We start from the raw sequence: 18,398 nt of genomic DNA, 5'->3' as shown, positions 1-18,398 counted from the left end.
TCATTATAGAGCACCAGATGCCCGAACTAGCGCTTCTATACCGCAGTACAACAGTCACCTGGCGACATGTACTTCATGTCCCGGGGGAACTTCCGGCACACAGCATTGTAGTTGGTGCAGATGTAGTGCAGGCACCAGTCCGTTAGCTGCTTGGCGTTGTGGAACTAGAAAAGAAAAAGACAAGGCAGCCGTGAGTCATCCAGGAATGCCTCCATCCACAAGCAGCCGAAGACGGACAACCAAAACGGTTCACCGAAGAAGACGATCTACCTTAGACTGCCTACTGAAGATGACCCACCAGGAAAGATGGCTTACTTAAGACGACCCAACAAGGAAACAGCCATCTGAAGATGGCCCACCATAGAAGATTACCCACCAAGGAAGACAGCCCACGAAAAACAGCCCACTGAAGAAGGCGACCTACCAGAGACGAGCACCTAAGATGACCAACCAAGGGAGACTGTCCACTGAAGAAGACGACCCATCATGGACGGTTCACCAAAGAAGTTGGCCCATCGAAGAAGATGGTTCACCGAAGAAAACGACGACTCACTGAAAAACGGCCCACCGAAGACGACTCACCTGTGCTATGTCCAGATACACGAGAACTTGTCCATCGATATCTGCTCCCTGCACATAGGATTCCAGGAGCTCGTCCACAGCGTGTTGTTCTAGAACAGGACAAAAGTACGTGACAAGTAAAAGACTGCACAGAAGAGACCTCCACCCCAGAGAAATTACACAGGGGGTGTATATGTTATATACATTGTGTGTGTGCATAACATTACATGTGTATTATATAGTGTACGTACCCCCACACCACCATATTCACGTCTGTAGACATTAATATGAAGAAAGTATGTGCCCCCCACATCCACCTCCGGGGGCTTCTCTCTCTCCTCTACATCCATAGACATTAATATGAAGAAAGTATGTGCCCCCCACATCCTCCTCCGGGGGCTTCACTGTCCTCATCTACATCCATAGACATTAATATGGAGAAAGTATGTGCCCCCCACATCCACCTCCGGGGGCTTCTCTGTCCTCATCTACATCCATAGACATTAATATGGAGACAGTATGTGCCCCTCACATCCTCCTCCGGGGGCTTCACTGTCCTCATCTACATCTATAGACATTAATATGGAGAAAAGTATGTGCCCCCCACATCCTCCTCCGGGGGCTTCACTGTCCTTATCTACATCCATAGACATTAATATGGAGAAAGTATGTGCCCCCCACATCCTCCTCCGGGGGCTTCTCTGTCCTCATCTACATCCATAGACATTAATATGGAGAAAGTATGTGCACCCCACATCCTCCTCCGGGGGCTTCACTGTCTTCATCTACATCCATAGACATTAATATGGAGAAAGTATGTGCCCCCCACATCCTCCTCCGGGGGCTTCACTGTCCTCATCTACATCCATAGACATTAATATGGAGAAAGTATGTGCACCCCACATCCTCCTCCGGGGGCTTCACTGTCTTCATCTACATCCATAGACATTAATATGGAGAAAGTATGTGCACCCCACATCCTCCTCCGGGGGCTTCACTGTCTTCATCTACATCCATAGACATTAATATGGAGAAAGTATGTGCCCCCCAGATTCAGTCATCCCTCTGCAGATATAATAGCTCTACTGTTCTGGGAAGGATTTTTACAAGATTTTTCAGGCAAAACCAAGCAAATGAGTTGGAGCATAATACCGGTATATGTGCAATATGGAAGAGAACATTCACACTGTGTCCATTTCACAGAGAAAACCCAAGAACATTTCTTTTGGGGGTGGAGGTGTCTGTGGGAATTTTCACCCGTTCAACCACAAGAGTATTTGCGGGATCGAACCCTGATGTTGGGGGGATGCCAGGCTCTCAATCTCTGATCTTGGATGGGATTGGGGTCCGAGATTCTGTGCAGCCGCTCATGTACTTTGTGAGCGGAATGAGAGTCTGACGCGCTCATGTCCCACAAAAGACTGCAGCAGGAATCAGGTCTCCTCCTGTGATGTTTATGCCGCAGCTCCATTGTCTTCTCCTGTGATGTGCATACTCCAATCAAGGTTTCTTCTATGTGTTGCATACACAGTAGTCTCTGTGTCTTCTGTGTGACGTATAGACAGCAGTCTTTGTGTCTCCTGTGTGCTGTATAGACAGCAGTCTCGGTGTCTCCTATATCACATGTATATACAGCAGTCTCGGGTGTCTCCTATGTGGCATATACACAGCAGTCTGTGTCTCCTATGTGGCGTATACACAGAAGTCTCGGTGTCTCCTATGTGACGTATATACAGCAGTCTCGGGGTCTCCTATGTAACGTATATACAACAGTCTCGGGGTCTCCTATGTGACGTATATACAGCAGTCTCAGGGTCTCCTATGTGATGTATATACAGCACTCTCGGGATCTCCTATGTGATATATACAGCAGTCTCAGGGTCTTCAATGTGATGTATATACAGCAGTCTCGGGGTCTTCTATGTGACGTATATACAGCAGTCTTGAGGTCTCCTATGTGACGTATATACAGCAGTCTCGGTGTTTCCTGTGTGACGTATATACAGCAGTCTCGGGATCTCCTATGTGACGTATATACAGCAGTCTCGGGGTCTCCTATGTGGCGTATATACAGCAGTCTCGGGGTCTCCTATGTGACGTTTACACAGCAGTCTCGGGGTCTCCTATGTGACGTACATACAGCAGTTTCGGTATTTCCTATGTGACCTATGTACAGCAGTCTCGGGGTCTCCTATGTGACGTATATACAGTAGTCTCAGGTCTCCTATGTGATGTATATACAGCAGTCTTAGCATTTCCTGTGTGATGTATATACAGCACTCGGGTCTCCTATGTGACGTATATACAGCAGTCTCTAAGTCTCCTATGTGATGTATATATAGCAGTCTTGGCAGTTCCTGTGTGATGTATATACAGCAGTCTCTAGGTCTCCTATGTGACATATATATACAGCAGTCTTGGCGTTTCCTGTGTGACATGTATACAGCAGTCTTGGTGTTTCTTATGTGGTGAATATTGAAGTCCTCCCACTTGTGTTTTATAAATGTAAAGCGACCAGTGATGAGTTTCCCACTGTGAGGAGACCTCCTGGGTTATTTACATCTGTGTTCGGTGTACCTTACAGCTGCGAGTTCATTACAAAACGTATCACAGTTGCCTGTGATCGAGGCCAGCGGAAATCTGGAAAAGCAGCTGTGAGTAACATCATCCATACCACCTAACATCACGCCTCACCAAGGAGAAGCAGCTACAGATGTCACATTAGGGGGAGTTAATTAAAATGTATCACCAAATATAACAGGGGAATTTTCAACCTGATAATTTTGTACGACCCCCAAAGGATGATCTAAATATCCAAATGGCCTCCTGCAGAAAAAAAGGTTCCCCATGATGGAGACTCATTGTAGAGCATGTGCTGCCGGGATGTTTGCATTGATCGTGATCTCATTCTGGAGGTCACATTGATAATCTATAGAGGACGGGGAGCAGCGCGTCCCTCACATGTCATCCCATGTGAAGAGCAAGGACACGGCTCGGTGCAGATGGGGGAGGAAACTCTGCGCCTGTCCTACACAAGACCTGAGGCTCAGCCGACTGACCACACAGCAGGCCGAGGGCGTTCACCACAACTGGCCCTTACTGTTTTGGGGAATTTGTCTTCATTTTTCTTTTGGCTCACACACAAGGATAGTGTCACGGAACTCGGGGTGGCCTCGCTGGACACCATTATCACAATTTAGTGTGACCCCCAGTGACTGTATGGTGTGACCCAGTGTGTCTATAGTATGTGAACCCCCTTTTTGTCTTAGTCGTGCATGGTCAAGGGCGGCGTGACTGCTCACCGGTCAGGGCCTGCAGGTGAGGAAGACACAGCCGGTTGCTGAGGATCAGGAGGTTCATACAGTCCAGCTCAGGTTTTGGAGAGAAGTGACCCAGATACAAATACTCCAGGACCGCCCGCAGGCAGGAGGATGATGTGCCCGGCAGAGAGACCTGTGGGAGATGGACAGAGAGCTCTGTGATTACGTCATGGTGGACACTGCTGAATCAATAAGAGTCCACCTCAGTCTCAGATACAGAAGCCACCAGAAAACTCCCAGTGCCCACCAGGGACCACCGGCCACACTGAGAACTAAGAGCCGATTCATCAGAGCTTTTACGTCAGCATTCTACTCTAACAGCTATAGGTCACAAAATGTTGGCGCAATGCGAAGCTGTGCAAAACTATGCAACAATTGGTGTTTTTATAGAATTTTCACCCAACACCAACAGGGTGGGCAAAGCTGGGGTGGGACAGGGGCGCACACACAGGAGCACACAGAGGCACACAGAGGAGCATGCAGAAGCAAACAGAGGAGCATGCAGAAGCAAACAGAGGAGCATGCAGAAGCAAACAGAGGAGCATGCAGAAGCAAACAGAGGAGCACACGGAGGCACACAGAGGAGCATGCGGAGGAGCACGCGGAGGCACACAGAGGAGCACGCAGAAGCACACAGAGGAGCATGCAGGGGCACACAGAGGAGCATGCAGAAGCAAACAGAGGAGCATACGGAGGCACACAGAGGAGCATGCAGAAGCACACAGAGGAGCATGCAGGGGCACAGAGGAGCATGCAGGGGCACACAGAGGAGCATGCAGAAGCACACAGAGGAGCATGCAGGGGCACAGAGGAGCACGCAGAGGCACACAGAGGATCATGCAGAAGCACAGAGGAGCAAGCGGAGGCACACAGGGGAGCACGCAGGGGCACACAGAGGAGCACGCGGAGGCACACAGAGGAGCACGCGGAGGCACACGAGCACACAGAGGAGCACGCGGAGGCACACAGAGGAGCATGCAGGGGCACACAGGAGCACGCAGAGGCACACAGGGGAGCACGCGGAGGCACACAGGGGAGCACACGGAGGCACACAGAGGAGCACGCGGAGGCACACGAGCACACAGAGGAGCACACGGAGGCACACAGAGGAGCATGCAGGGGCACACAGGAGCACGCGGAGGCACACAGGGGAGCATGCAGAAGCACAGAGGAGCAAGCGGAGGCACACAGAGGAGCACGCAGGGGCACACAGAGGAGCACACGGAGGCACACAGAGGAGCATACAGGGGAACACAGGAGCACGCGGAGGCACACAGAGGAGTACGCGAGGGACACAAGCACACAGAGGAGCACACGGAGGCACACCGAGGAGCACGCAGAGGCACACAGAGGAGCATGCAGGGGCACACAGAGGAGCATACAGGGGCACACAGGAGCACGCGGAGGCACACAGAGGAGCATGCAGAAGCACAGAGGAGCCAGCGGAGGCACACAGGGGAGCACGCAGGGGCACACAGAGGAGCACGCGGAGGCACACGAGCAAACAAAGGAGCACACGGAGGCACACAGAGGAGCATGCAGGGGCACACAGGAGCATGCGGAGGCACACAGAGGAGTACGCGAGGGACACGAGCACACAGAGGAGCACACGGAGGCACACCGAGGAGCACGCAGAGGCACACAGAGGAGCACGCAGGGGCACACAGAGGAGCATGCAGGGGCACACAGGAGCACGCGGAGGCACACAGAGGAGCACGCGGAGGCACACAGAGGAGCACGCGGAGGCACACAGGGGAGCACGCAGGGGCACACAGAGGAGCACGCGGAGGCACACGAGCAAACAAAGGAGCACACGGAGGCACACAGAGGAGCATGCAGGGGCACACAGAGAAGCACGTGGAGGCACACCAGGGAGCATGCAGAAGCACACAGGAGCACGTGGAGGCACACGGGAGCATGCAGGAGCACACAGAGGCGCACAAGGGGCACACAAGGAGGAGCACGCAGGGGCACACAAGGAGGAGCACGCAGGGGCACACAAGGAGGAGCACGCAGGGGCACACAAGGAGGAGCACATAAGGAGGAGCACGCAGGGGCACACAAGGAGGAGCACGCAGGGGCACACAAGGAGGAGCACGCAGGGGCACACAAAGAGGAGCACGCGGAGGCACACGAGCACACAGAGGAGCACACGGAGGCACACAGAGGAGCATGCAGGGGCACACGCGGAGGCACACGAGCACACAGAGGAGCACACGGAGGCACACAGAGGAGCATGCAGGGGCACACAGAGGAGCACGCGCCGGCACACGAGCACACAGAGGAGCACGCGGAGGCACACAGAGGAGCATGCAGGGGCACACAGGAGCACGCGGAGGCACACAGGGGAGCACGCGGAGGCACACAGAGGAGCACGCGGAGGCACACAGAGGAGCATGCGGAGGCACACAGAGGAGCATGCGGAGGCACACAGGGGAGCATGCAGAAGCACAGAGGAGCAAGCGGAGGCACACAGGGGAGCACACAGAGGAGCACGCGGAGGCACACGAGCACACAGAGGAGCACACGGAGGCACACAGAGGAGCATACAGGGGAACACAGGAGCACACAGAGGAGTACGCGGAGGGACACGAGCACACAGAGGAGCACACGGAGGCACACAGAGGAGCACGCGGAGGCACACAGAGGAGCATGCAGGGGCACACAGAGGAGCACGCGGAGGCACACAGAGGAGCATGCAGAAGCACAGAGGAGCAAACGGAGGCACACAGGGGAGCACAGAGGAGCACGCAGAGGCACACGAGCACACAAAGGAGCACACGGAGGCACACAGAGAAGCACGTGGAGGCACACCAGGGAGCACGCAGAAGCACACAGAGGAGCACGTGGAGGCACACAGGGGAGCAAGCAGGAGCACACAGAGGCGCACAAGAGGAGCACGCAGGGGCACACAAGGAGGAGCACGCAGGGGCACACAAGGAGGAGCACGCAGGGGCACACAAGGAGGAGCACGCAGGGGCACACAAGGAGGAGCACGCAGGGGCACACAAGGAGGAGCACGCAGGGGCACACAAGGAGGAGCACGCAGGGGCACACAAGGAGGAGCACGCAGGGGCACACAAGGAGGGGCACACAAGGAGGAGCACGCAGGGGCACACAAGGAGGAGCACGCAGGGGCACACAAGGAGGGGCACACGAGGAGCACGCAGGGGCACACAAGGAGGAGCACGCAGGGGCACACAAGGAGGAGCACGCAGGGGCACACAAGGAGGAGCACGCAGGGGCACACAAGGAGGAGCACGCAGGGGCACACAAGGAGGAGCACGCAGGGGCACACAAGGAGGAGCACGCAGGGGCACACAAGGAGGAGCACGCAGGGGCACACAAGGAGGGGCACACAAGGAGGAGCACGCAGGGGCACACAAGGAGGAGCACGCAGGGGCACACAAGGAGGGGCACACAAGGAGGAGCACGCAGGGGCACACAAGGAGGAGCACGCAGGGGCACACAAGGAGGAGCACGCAGGGGCACACAAGGAGGAGCACGCAGGGGCACACAAGGAGGAGCACGCAGGGGCACACAAGGAGGAGCACGCAGGGGCACACAAGGAGGAGCACGCAGGGGCACACAAGGAGGAGCACGCAGGGGCACACAAGGAGGAGCACGCAGGGGCACACAAGGAGGAGCACGCAGGGGCACACAAGGAGGGGCACACAAGGAGGAGCACGCAGGGGCACACAAGGAGGAGCACGCAGGGGCACACAAGGAGGGGCACACAAGGAGGAGCACGCAGGGGCACACAAGGAGGAGCACGCAGGGGCACACAAGGAGGAGCACGCAGGGGCACACAAGGAGGAGCACGCAGGGGCACACAAGGAGGAGCACGCAGGGGCACACAAGGAGGAGCACGCAGGGGCACACAAAGAGGAGCACGCGGAGGCACACGAGCACACAGAGGAGCACACGGAGGCACACAGAGGAGCATGCAGGGGCACACGCGGAGGCACACGAGCACACAGAGGAGCACACGGAGGCACACAGAGGAGCATGCAGGGGCACACAGAGGAGCACGCGCCGGCACACGAGCACACAGAGGAGCACGCGGAGGCACACAGAGGAGCATGCAGGGGCACACAGGAGCACGCGGAGGCACACAGGGGAGCACGCGGAGGCACACAGAGGAGCACGCGGAGGCACACAGAGGAGCATGCGGAGGCACACAGGAGCACGCGGAGGCACACAGGGGAGCATGCAGAAGCACAGAGGAGCAAGCGGAGGCACACAGGGGAGCACGCAGGGGCACACAGAGGAGCACGCGGAGGCACACGAGCACACAGAGGAGCACACGGAGGCACACAGAGGAGCATACAGGGGAACACAGGAGCACACAGAGGAGTACGCGGAGGGACACGAGCACACAGAGGAGCACACGGAGGCACACAGAGGAGCACGCGGAGGCACACAGAGGAGCATGCAGGGGCACACAGAGGAGCACGCGGAGGCACACAGAGGAGCATGCAGAAGCACAGAGGAGCAAACGGAGGCACACAGGGGAGCACAGAGGAGCACGCAGAGGCACACGAGCACACAAAGGAGCACACGGAGGCACACAGAGAAGCACGTGGAGGCACACCAGGGAGCATGCAGAAGCACACAGAGGAGCACGTGGAGGCACACAGGGGAGCAAGCAGGAGCACACAGAGGCGCACAAGAGGAGCACGCAGGGGCACACAAGGAGGAGCACGCAGGGGCACACAAGGAGGAGCACGCAGGGGCACACAAGGAGGAGCACGCAGGGGCACACAAGGAGGAGCACGCAGGGGCACACAAGGAGGAGCACGCAGGGGCACACAAGGAGGAGCACGCAGGGGCACACAAGGAGGAGCACGCAGGGGCACACAAGGAGGAGCACGCAGGGGCACACAAGGAGGAGCACGCAGGGGCACACAAGGAGGAGCACGCAGGGGCACACAAGGAGGAGCACGCAGGGGCACACAAGGAGGAGCACGCAGGGGCACTTATCACTTTTTAGATGCTGCTGAATGAATCACCACATAATAAAAACTACTGGTCTTCATGAATCTGCCCCCAAGATGACAATTTTCAGAACCAGCAGCAAATCTTCCAGCAGAACTCTGATCTCTGCTGCATGCCGGTCAGCTCTCAGGATATTAAGTCTGACTGTACTTTAGTGCCAGAGTGACCTCAGTGCTGAGGGAAAAGACACGAAGCAGCAGAATAGCGAGTGCAGCTCTGGAGGTGACTGGAGGATAAGACACGAAGCAACAGAATAGTGAGTGCAGCTCTGGAGGTGACTGGAAGATACGACACGATGCAACAGAATAGTGAGTGCAGCTCTGAAGTATAAGACACGATGTAACAGAATAGTGAATGCAGCTCTGGAGGTGACTATAGGATAAGACAAGATGCAACAGAATAGTGAGTGCGGCTCTGGAGGTGACTGGAGGATAAGACACGATGTAATAGCAGAATAGTGAGTGCAGCTCTACAGGTGACTGGAGAATAAGACATGATTTAACAGCAGAATAGTGAGTGCAGCTCTGGAGGTGACTGGAGAATAAGACATGATTTAACAGCAGAATAGTTACTGCAGCTCTAGGGGTGACTGGAGGATAAGACAAAGTAACAGCAGACTAGTGAGTCCAGCTCTAGAGGTGACTGGAGGATAAGACAATGTAACAGCAGAATAGTGAGTGCAGCTCTGGGGGTGACTCAGGATCAGATGTGCCTGTCTTCACTGTGTGGAGCTGCATGAATGAGGTGTCCTGAAGGCTGAAGTCATCATTCACATTACCAGACCCCCCTCGTCTGACAGCAAACACATATCCTCCTAATAATACACACTAAAGGAACAAGATGTTACCCCTCGGGTGCAGCTCTCCCGGAATGAGCCCCGGAACATGGCCACCATCCAGTCACAGTTTGCAATCAGAAGCGGCTTGTGCGCCGGCACAGGCCCATCGTCCACTGTAAACACCACATCTGATAGGAGAACAGAGTCATATTTAGTGGAGGAGACAACCGCCCCCCCCCCACCCACAGGATTCAATCCACCGGTTCATTCCCCGGGAATCCAATCCTCCGATCCACCCCCACAAACCCAATCCTCCGATCAACCCAATCCCCCCAGGAATTCAATCTTCCGATACCCCCACCTCCCCCGGAACCCACCCCCCTGGAAATCCAATAATGCAATCCACCACACATCCTCCAATCTACCCTTACTCCCGTAATCCAATCCTCTGATCCACCCCCCGGGAATCCAATCCTCCGATCCACCCGCTACCCCCCCCAGGAATCCAATCCTCCCTCCTTCACCCCGAACTCAGATCCACCCCGCATTCCTCCAGGAAATCCACCCCATACTTCCCTCTGGAAATCCAATAATCCAATATTGCGATGCATCTTACCCCCAGGAACCCAATCGTCTAATCCACCCCCAAGAACCCAATCCTCGATCAACCCATTCCCCCCAAGCAATCCAAATCCTCCATTCCACCCCACTGGAATCCACCTGAAAATCCAATATTCCATTCCACCCCACCTCCAGAAACCCAATCCTCCGATCCATCCCCAGGAAACCAATCCTCTCCAATCCACCCATTTCCCCGGGAATCCAATAATCCAATCCTCCCTATGGGAATCCACCCCCTTATCCCTGGAAATCCAATCCTGATCCACCACATGGAGCCCAATCCTCCTATCCACCCCCACTCCTGGGATCCAATGCTTCCCTCCCAAATCCAATCCACCACCATTTTCTCTCCAGGGATTCCAATTCTATGATCCACCCCGCCTCCCCCCCCCTAAGAAATTCGATTTTCCTCCTCCCCCGAGACTCTAATCGTCCCAAGCAACCCCCTCAGAACCCAATCTTTCTATCCATCCCCCGGGAAATCCAATACTCCCTCCCCCTGGGATTCAATCCTCCAATCCATTCCCCTCTTCCGTGATGAAGTCCATACCAGAGAAGAGACCTCGATTTAGACACTCCCGGATCCGGTTCGCTCTCCTGACATGAAAGGCTTTTGTGATCTCCTGATTCATGAAGCCTTCTTTATTCAGCAGGTTGGAGACCATCATACGAAGGTCAAAGACCTCTAGGGCCTCTGCTATGGTGGCGATCTGCTTGAGCTCTGCCCTGCTCTGGTCCAGGTGTCCTGTATACAAGTACTCCAGTACTGCCCGCAGCGGCTGCTCCTGAATCAAGGCATCCATCTGGACAACCATCATTGGCCTCCTGCGATGCGTTAGTGGATCGTCTACAATATCTATCTGTACGCCAACAAAGCCTCTGCCCCAATCTGATAACTTTCTACCCCAACCAACAGGCGTACTCTCCCCACTGTCCACATCAATACCACTATCATCATCCTTGCCTGGAGTCCTAACAGAAAACAGATGCCCAGTTAAGGCCTCATGATTCTCATCCTCAATGAGGTTCCTGGTCCATAAAGGTTCAGTCACCCTTGAACTCCGACATGTTGCTGTCGCATCAATCATCTCTGCAGGAAGCAATTCCAGCGTGAAGAGGTCGTAAAATTTGGAGCAGGCAGTGGCCAGGTAAACCTTATGGGCAAAGATCTTCTGTCCACTCAGCAAGAGGAACACCACATCGGCACATAGTGGAGCGGAGAACAAGGCGGCCGGGCCTTGGCCATTACACTGTGGGGTATCTGGGAGGTGGATGATGGGCGGTGGTGGCTTTGGAGGTAAGAACGGGGCTTGGAGCAATGGATGTTGAACTTTCTTCAGATGAGACTTCCAGAATTGCAAGTGTCTTCTGGAAATGAGGGCAGCTCGGATGGCATTGTCGAAGACGTCCTTCACCCCAAACTGTGCCACCACGCTGGTTTCATAGTAGGGAATGCCCAGCTCCTTGGCCACCTCGTGACCATTCTCTGGAGACAGGATATCAGTCGGCTTTATAGGTCTAAGACAAAATGCACAAGTAAAGTGTTAAGATTTGGACAGTAGGTAATGGATGTCAGGTAATGGATGGCAGCCAAATCACTCACTTGGCTAGGGGGCGACGGGCTCTATTCACAGCATCCAAATCAGCATATCTCAGGTCCAGCTGACATCCCACAAGAACCACGGGTGTCCGGGGGCAAAAGTGTTTGATTTCCGGAAGCCACATGCTCTGGACGTGATGCAGAGAATGAGGGTTAGCCAACGAGAAGCAAAGCACCACCACATCTGACCTGCGAGGAGACAACTGAGCATCAGGGCAAGAAACGTCTGAGTATCAATGTAAATACCACTCCTCACACGTAAACAAATCTCCATCCATTCCCATCTGCCCTCTCAAATTCACATGTATCTCATCCACAAGTTCTCCCCGCGAAAGTCTTCCTTGTGTGACCTCCCTGCGCGACAAGACAACCTAAGCATCAGGCCAAGAAACAATGCCTGAATGTCAAAGTGTGGATACCACCCTTCACAAGTCTCCACGTGCCCTCCCAGTATGAGGCCGTCATCTCCTACCATGGCCAGTACACAGTATACAATGCCGTACAGTGGAGTAGTCTGGTTTGTAATCACAACAGTCCTCGATACAGCAGATATCCGCAGAGGAGGCCATGACCAAAGTCAGAATGTGACTGAGAAAGTCACCATGTCATGTGCAGTACTGAAGTCAGGACAGCATTGTGAGGTGCCCATGCAGTATGACGAACCAGAGGTGGCGGCGGCAGGAGCTTTGTACACAGATGGATCCTGAGAGGAGTCATGTCAGAAAAGCACCTGCTAACAAAAAACTTCAAGCACTTCACAAAACATCAGAGCTTTATAGATTCTCACAAGAGGGTGGATTTTCATGGTGGGCTAAAGTATTTGCCCCCTTCCTGATTTCCTATTCTTTTACATGTTTGTCACACTTAAATGTTTCCAATCAACAAACAAATGTAAACATTAGACAAAGATAGCACAAGTAATCACAGAATGCAGTTAATAAAGAAAGGTCCTTATTATTAATGGAAAAAGAAATCCAAACCTACAAGACCCTGTGTGAAAAAGCGATTCCCCCTAAACCTAACAACTGGTTGGGCCACCCTTAGCAGCAACTGGAGATGTAATGTGACATACACCTTCCAAAAAGTTCTACTTTTGTATCGTCAGTCTACAGAGTATTCTCCCAAAAGTCTCGGGGATCATCAAGATGTTTTTTTACAAAACGGAGACGAGCCTTAGGCTGGGATCACACATGCGAGAAACACGTCCGTGTCTCGCATGTGAAATCCAAGCTCTGGTTCCGGCACTCCAGAACGGAGTGTGCGGCCGCATAGCAACACATGGAGCCGCACGCTCTGCTCCCAAGTGCCGGCGCCAGAGCTTGGTTTTCACATGCAAGACACGGACGTGTTTCTCGCATGTGTGATCCCGGCCTTAATGTTTTTATTGCTCAGCAGTGGTTCATCTTGTAACTCTGCCTTGCACGTCATTTTTGCCCAGTGTCTTTCTTATGGTGGAGTCACGAACACTGACTTTAATTGAGGCAAGTGAGGCCTGCAGTTCTTTGAATGTTGTTGTAGGGTCTACGGTAACGTATTGGATGGATCGTCGCTTAACTATTGGTCGGCTGGCTACTCATGGGAAGGTTCACCACTGTTCCATGTTTTCGCTGGAGTCCCAAAACTGTAGAAATGGCTTTACAACCTTTTACATAGTAACATAGTAACATAGTTAGTAAGGCCGAAAAAAGACATTTGTCCATCCAGTTCAGCCTATATTCCATCATAATAAATCCCCAGATCTACGTCCTTCTACAGAACCTAATAATTGTATGATACAATATTGTTCTGCTCCAGGAAGACATCCAGGCCTCTCTTGAACCCCTCGACTGAGTTCGCCATCACCACCTCCTCAGGCAAGCAATTCCAGATTCTCACTGCCCTAACAGTAAAGAATCCTCTTCTATGTTGGTGGAAAAACCTTCTCTCCTCCAGACGCAAAGAATGCCCCCTTGTGCCCGTCACCTTCCTTGGTATAAACAGATCCTCAGCGAGATATTTGTATTGTCCCCTTATATACTTATACATGGTTATTAGATCGCCCCTCAGTCGTCTTTTTTCTAGACTAAATAATCCTAATTTCGCTAATCTATCTGGGTATTGTAGTTCTCCCATCCCCTTTATTAATTTTGTTGCCCTCCTTTGTACTCTCTCTAGTTCCATTATATCCTTCCTGAGCACCGGTGCCCAAAACTGGACACAGTACTCCATGTGCGGTCTAACTAGGGATTTGTACAGAGGCAGTATAATGCTCTCATCATGTGTATCCAGACCTCTTTTAATGCACCCCATGATCCTGTTTGCCTTGGCAGCTGCTGCCTGGCACTGGCTGCTCCAGGTAAGTTTATCATTAACTAGGATCCCCAAGTCCTTCTCCCTGACAGATTTACCCAGTGGTTTCCCATTCAGTGTGTAATGGTGATATTGATTCCTTCTTCCCATGTGTATAACCTTACATTTATCATTGTTAAACCTCATCTGCCACCTTTCAGCCCAAGTTTCCAACTTATCCAGATCCATCTGTAGCAGAATACTATCTTCTCTTGTATTAACTGCTTTACATAGTTTTGTATCATCTGCAAATATCGATATTTTACTGTGTAAACCTTCTACCAGATCATTAATGAATATGTTGAAGAGAACAGGTCCCAATACTGACCCCTGCGGTACCCCACTGGTCACAGCGACCCAGTTAGAGACTATACCATTTATAACCACCCTCTGCTTTCTATCACTAAGCCAGTTACTAACCCATTTACACACATTTTCCCCCAGACCAAGCATTCTCATTTTGTGTACCAACCTCTTGTGCGGCACGGTATCAAACGCTTTGGAAAAATCGAGATATACCACGTCCAATGACTCACCGTGGTCCAGTCTATAGCTTACCTCTTCATAAAAACTGATTAGATTGGTTTGACAGGAGCGATTTCTCATAAACCCATGCTGATATGGAGTTACACAGTTATTCTCATTGAGATAATCCAGAATAACATCCCTCAGAAACCCTTCAAATATTTTACCAACAATAGAGGTTAGACTTACTGGCCTATAATTTCCAGGTTCACTTTTAGAGCCCTTTTTGAATATTGGCACCACATTTGCTATGCGCCAATCCTGCGGAACAGACCCTGTCGCTATAGAGTCCCTAAAAATAAGAAATAATGGTTTATCTATTACATTACTTAGTTCTCTTAGTACTCGTGGGTGTATGCCATCCGGACCCGGAGATTTATCTATTTTAATCTTATTTAGCCGGTTCCGCAAACCGGCTTTACAAACCGATAGACTCAATTACGTTGCTTCAGAATGTCTGTGGATCACGGCATGATGTCTAGCTTTTGAGGAACTTTGGGTCTATTTCACTGTGTCAGGCAGGTTCGATTTCTTGATTGAGAACAGCTGGGGCAGTAGTCAGGCCTGCGTATGGCTAGGGAATTTGAACCCAGCTTCACAAAGATTTGATAAACCACAATTGGTTTATGTTTTAAGAGAGGGCGCAATCACTTTTCCACACAGGGTCCTGTAGGTTTGGATTTCTTTTTCCCTTAATAATAAAGACCTTTATTTATAAACTGCATTCTGTGATTAATTGTGTTATCGTTGTCTAATATTTACATTTGTTTGGTGACTGGAAACATTTAAGTGTGACAAACATGAGAAAGAAAAGGAAATCAGGAAGGAGACACTTTTTCACACCACAGTAGGTCACCCCACATCACACCAGACAAGGTCACCCCAATATCACACATGTCGAGGTCACCAGCTTGTTCAGTGGCTTGTGAAAGCCCGCTTGGCTTTTTACCAATTTTGTGAAAAAGTGGTGTTATCTAGTGATGAGAGGCGATCTTTCTTTTTCATATAAAAAAATAGGTCTTTATTGAGCCATTTAAAAGAAAACTCCAATTAATGCATCGGCAACGGTGCACATTAGGCACTAAAGGCACGTTGCGTCTTACTCATGGTCTCCTGGTTGGCAGTCAGTCATATATAAATATCAGTAATTTGAGGGCGTTTCCCAAGACAATGTGCTTAGCCAAACAGAAGGGATCAATAGTGTGAAAATAAAACAACAAGTGATCCTATATGAAAAAAAACAATGTAATGAAAAAGATCTAAAACAAAAAACAATCAGTAATTGTAAAATCAGATCTGGTCTTAAATTGAGGCCATGGGGAGAGCGGGTTTCCAACATAAATATCCAGTAGAACTCTAGGAGCTTGGTCTCCTCCATGAAATGGTTTGTACACTTTCTCCATGCCTGAGAACTTAAAACCAGTTGTATCACCTGTGAGGATCTGGCCACGGACTAAAGACTATTGGATGAATGGACGTAGAGCGGAGTCCACGGCTCTACGGGATGCAGACTTTTCCAGCACGGAGATCCAGTTATGTCGACATTACTGTGTTCTATTAGAGATCTTCTCGCTCGTCAGTTCATCCTCAGGAATCAATGTTACATTTAGTGACAGTAAGCAGAGGAAGAGGAGCAGGATAGATCTCATGTATACCATACATAAGGCCAAACCCAAGATTAAGAAATCAAGGAACTCGATCATTGTTCATCCAGCCAATAGTCCCATTGTGTGGATAGAGATAGTAGACCCAATGGAAGACAGCGAGTATCGCCTGGTACGTGGGCAGTGGGACTACCGGCCCTGGGGAGGGGATCTTTTAGACTGGGAACATTGTATTTTGGCCATATAACTGAATTTGTTGTAAAACCATGGCCATGGACGTATGGAATAAAAAAAAAAAAATACACTGCTCAAAAAAATAAAGGGAACACTAAAATCCCACATCCTAGATATCACTGAATGAAATATTCCAGTTGCAAATCTTTATTCATTACATAGTGGAATGTGTTGAGAACAATGAAACAAAAATGATCAACATAAATCACAACTAATACTAACAACACGGAGGTCTGGAGTTGGAATGATGCTAACAATCAAAGTGGAAAATGAAGTTAAAGGCTGATCCAACTTCAGTGGAAATGCCTCAAGACAAGGAAATAATGCTCAGTAATGTGTGTGACCTCCACGTGCCTGTATGACCTCCCTACAATGCCTGGGCATACTCCTGATGAGGCGGCGGATGGTCTCCTGAGGGATCTCCTCCCAGACCTGGACTAAAGCATCCACCAACTCCTGGACAGTCTGTCGTGCAACGTGACGTTGGTGGATGGAGCAAGACATGATGTCCCAGATATGCTCAATCTGATTCAGGTCTGGGGAAAGGGCGGGCCAGTCCATAGCTTCAATGCCTTCATCTTGCAGGAACTGCTGACACACTCCAGCCACATGAGGTCTGGCATTGTCCTGCATTAGGAGGAACCCAGGGCCAACCGCACCACCGTATGGTCTCACAAGGGGTCTGAGGATCTCATCTTGGTACCTAATGGCAGTCAGGCTACCTCTCACGAGCACATGGAGGACTGTGGGGTCCACCAAAAAAATGCCACCCCACACCATTACTGACACACCGGTCATGCTGTCTGTCACATGTGCTCAGTGTGAACCTGCTTTCATCTGTGAAGAGCACAAGGCGCCAGTGGCGAATTTGCCAATCCTGGTGTTCTGTGGCAAATGCCAAGAGTCCTGCAAGGTGTTGGGCTGTGAGCACAACCCCCATCTGTGGACGTCGGGCACTCAGACCATCATCATGCAGTCGGCCATTTGTGGCCTGCTGGAGGTCATTTTGCAGGGCTCTGGCAGAGCTCCTCCTTGCACAAAGGCTGAGGTAGCGGTCCTGCTGCTGGGTTGTTGCCCTCCTACATCCCCCTCCATGTCTCCTGGTGTACTGGCCTGTCTCCTGGTAGCGCTTCCAGCCTCTGGACATTACGCTGACAGACACAGCAAATCTTTTTGCCACAGCTCGTATTGATGTGCCATCCTGGATGAGCTGCACTACCTGAGCCACTTGTGTGGGTTGTAGAGTCCGTCTCATGCTACCAGGAGTGTGAAAGCACAACCAACATTCAAAAGTGACAAACATCAGCCAGAAAGCATTGGTACTGAGGTGTGGTCTGTGGTCTCCACCCGCAGAACCACTCCTTTATTGAGTGTGTACTGATAATTGTCAATAATTTCCATCTGTTGTCTATTCCATTTGCACAACAGCATGTGAGATTGATTATTAAACAGTGTTGTGTCCTAAGTGCTGCGGAATATGTTGGCGCTATATAAATAAAGATTATTATTATTATTAAGTGCACAGTTTGATTTCACAGAAGTTTGATTTACTTGGAGTTATATTCTGTTGTTTAAGTCTTCCCTTTATTTTTTTGAGCAGTGTAGTTGTATCATTAACCTGCCTAGATGATTATTACAACCCACAACCTCAGATCTTCACATCACCTTTCACAAAGATTTAAGTTCTCAGGCATAGAAAACGTGTCCTCATAATCAGCATGCCTAACAAATAATGAGATACATTTTCCTTGGCCTCATGAGTCTGAGCTATGTCTTAGTTATCTCAGATTAGAATGCCTTCATCCAGACCAGAAGACAGCACGACCCTT

At 51.2% G+C, this 18,398-nt stretch overlaps 1 protein-coding gene across 2 annotated transcripts in view; it reads right to left on the bottom strand.

Moving 5' to 3' along the window:
• The window catches only part of LOC138657310 (rho-related BTB domain-containing protein 2-like), a 63,629-nt gene that overhangs the window by 6,590 nt on the left and 38,641 nt on the right, over positions 1–18,398 (bottom strand). For both annotated transcript variants that reach the window (XM_069745018.1, XM_069745017.1), the window contains exons 4-9: positions 11,882–12,067; positions 10,829–11,796; positions 9,727–9,845; positions 3,864–4,014; positions 583–671; positions 59–164 (exon numbers count right to left, since the gene is read on the bottom strand). In XM_069745018.1, coding sequence (XP_069601119.1) covers positions 59–164; positions 583–671; positions 3,864–4,014; positions 9,727–9,845; positions 10,829–11,796; positions 11,882–12,067 — 1,619 coding nt within the window. The remainder of the gene's footprint in view (positions 1–58; positions 165–582; positions 672–3,863; positions 4,015–9,726; positions 9,846–10,828; positions 11,797–11,881; positions 12,068–18,398) is intronic.

This window comes from Ranitomeya imitator, chromosome 1 (assembly GCF_032444005.1).
Source record: "Ranitomeya imitator isolate aRanImi1 chromosome 1, aRanImi1.pri, whole genome shotgun sequence".
Taxonomy (NCBI): domain Eukaryota; kingdom Metazoa; phylum Chordata; class Amphibia; order Anura; family Dendrobatidae; genus Ranitomeya; species Ranitomeya imitator.
This window is presented reverse-complemented; position numbering and strand designations above follow the sequence as displayed.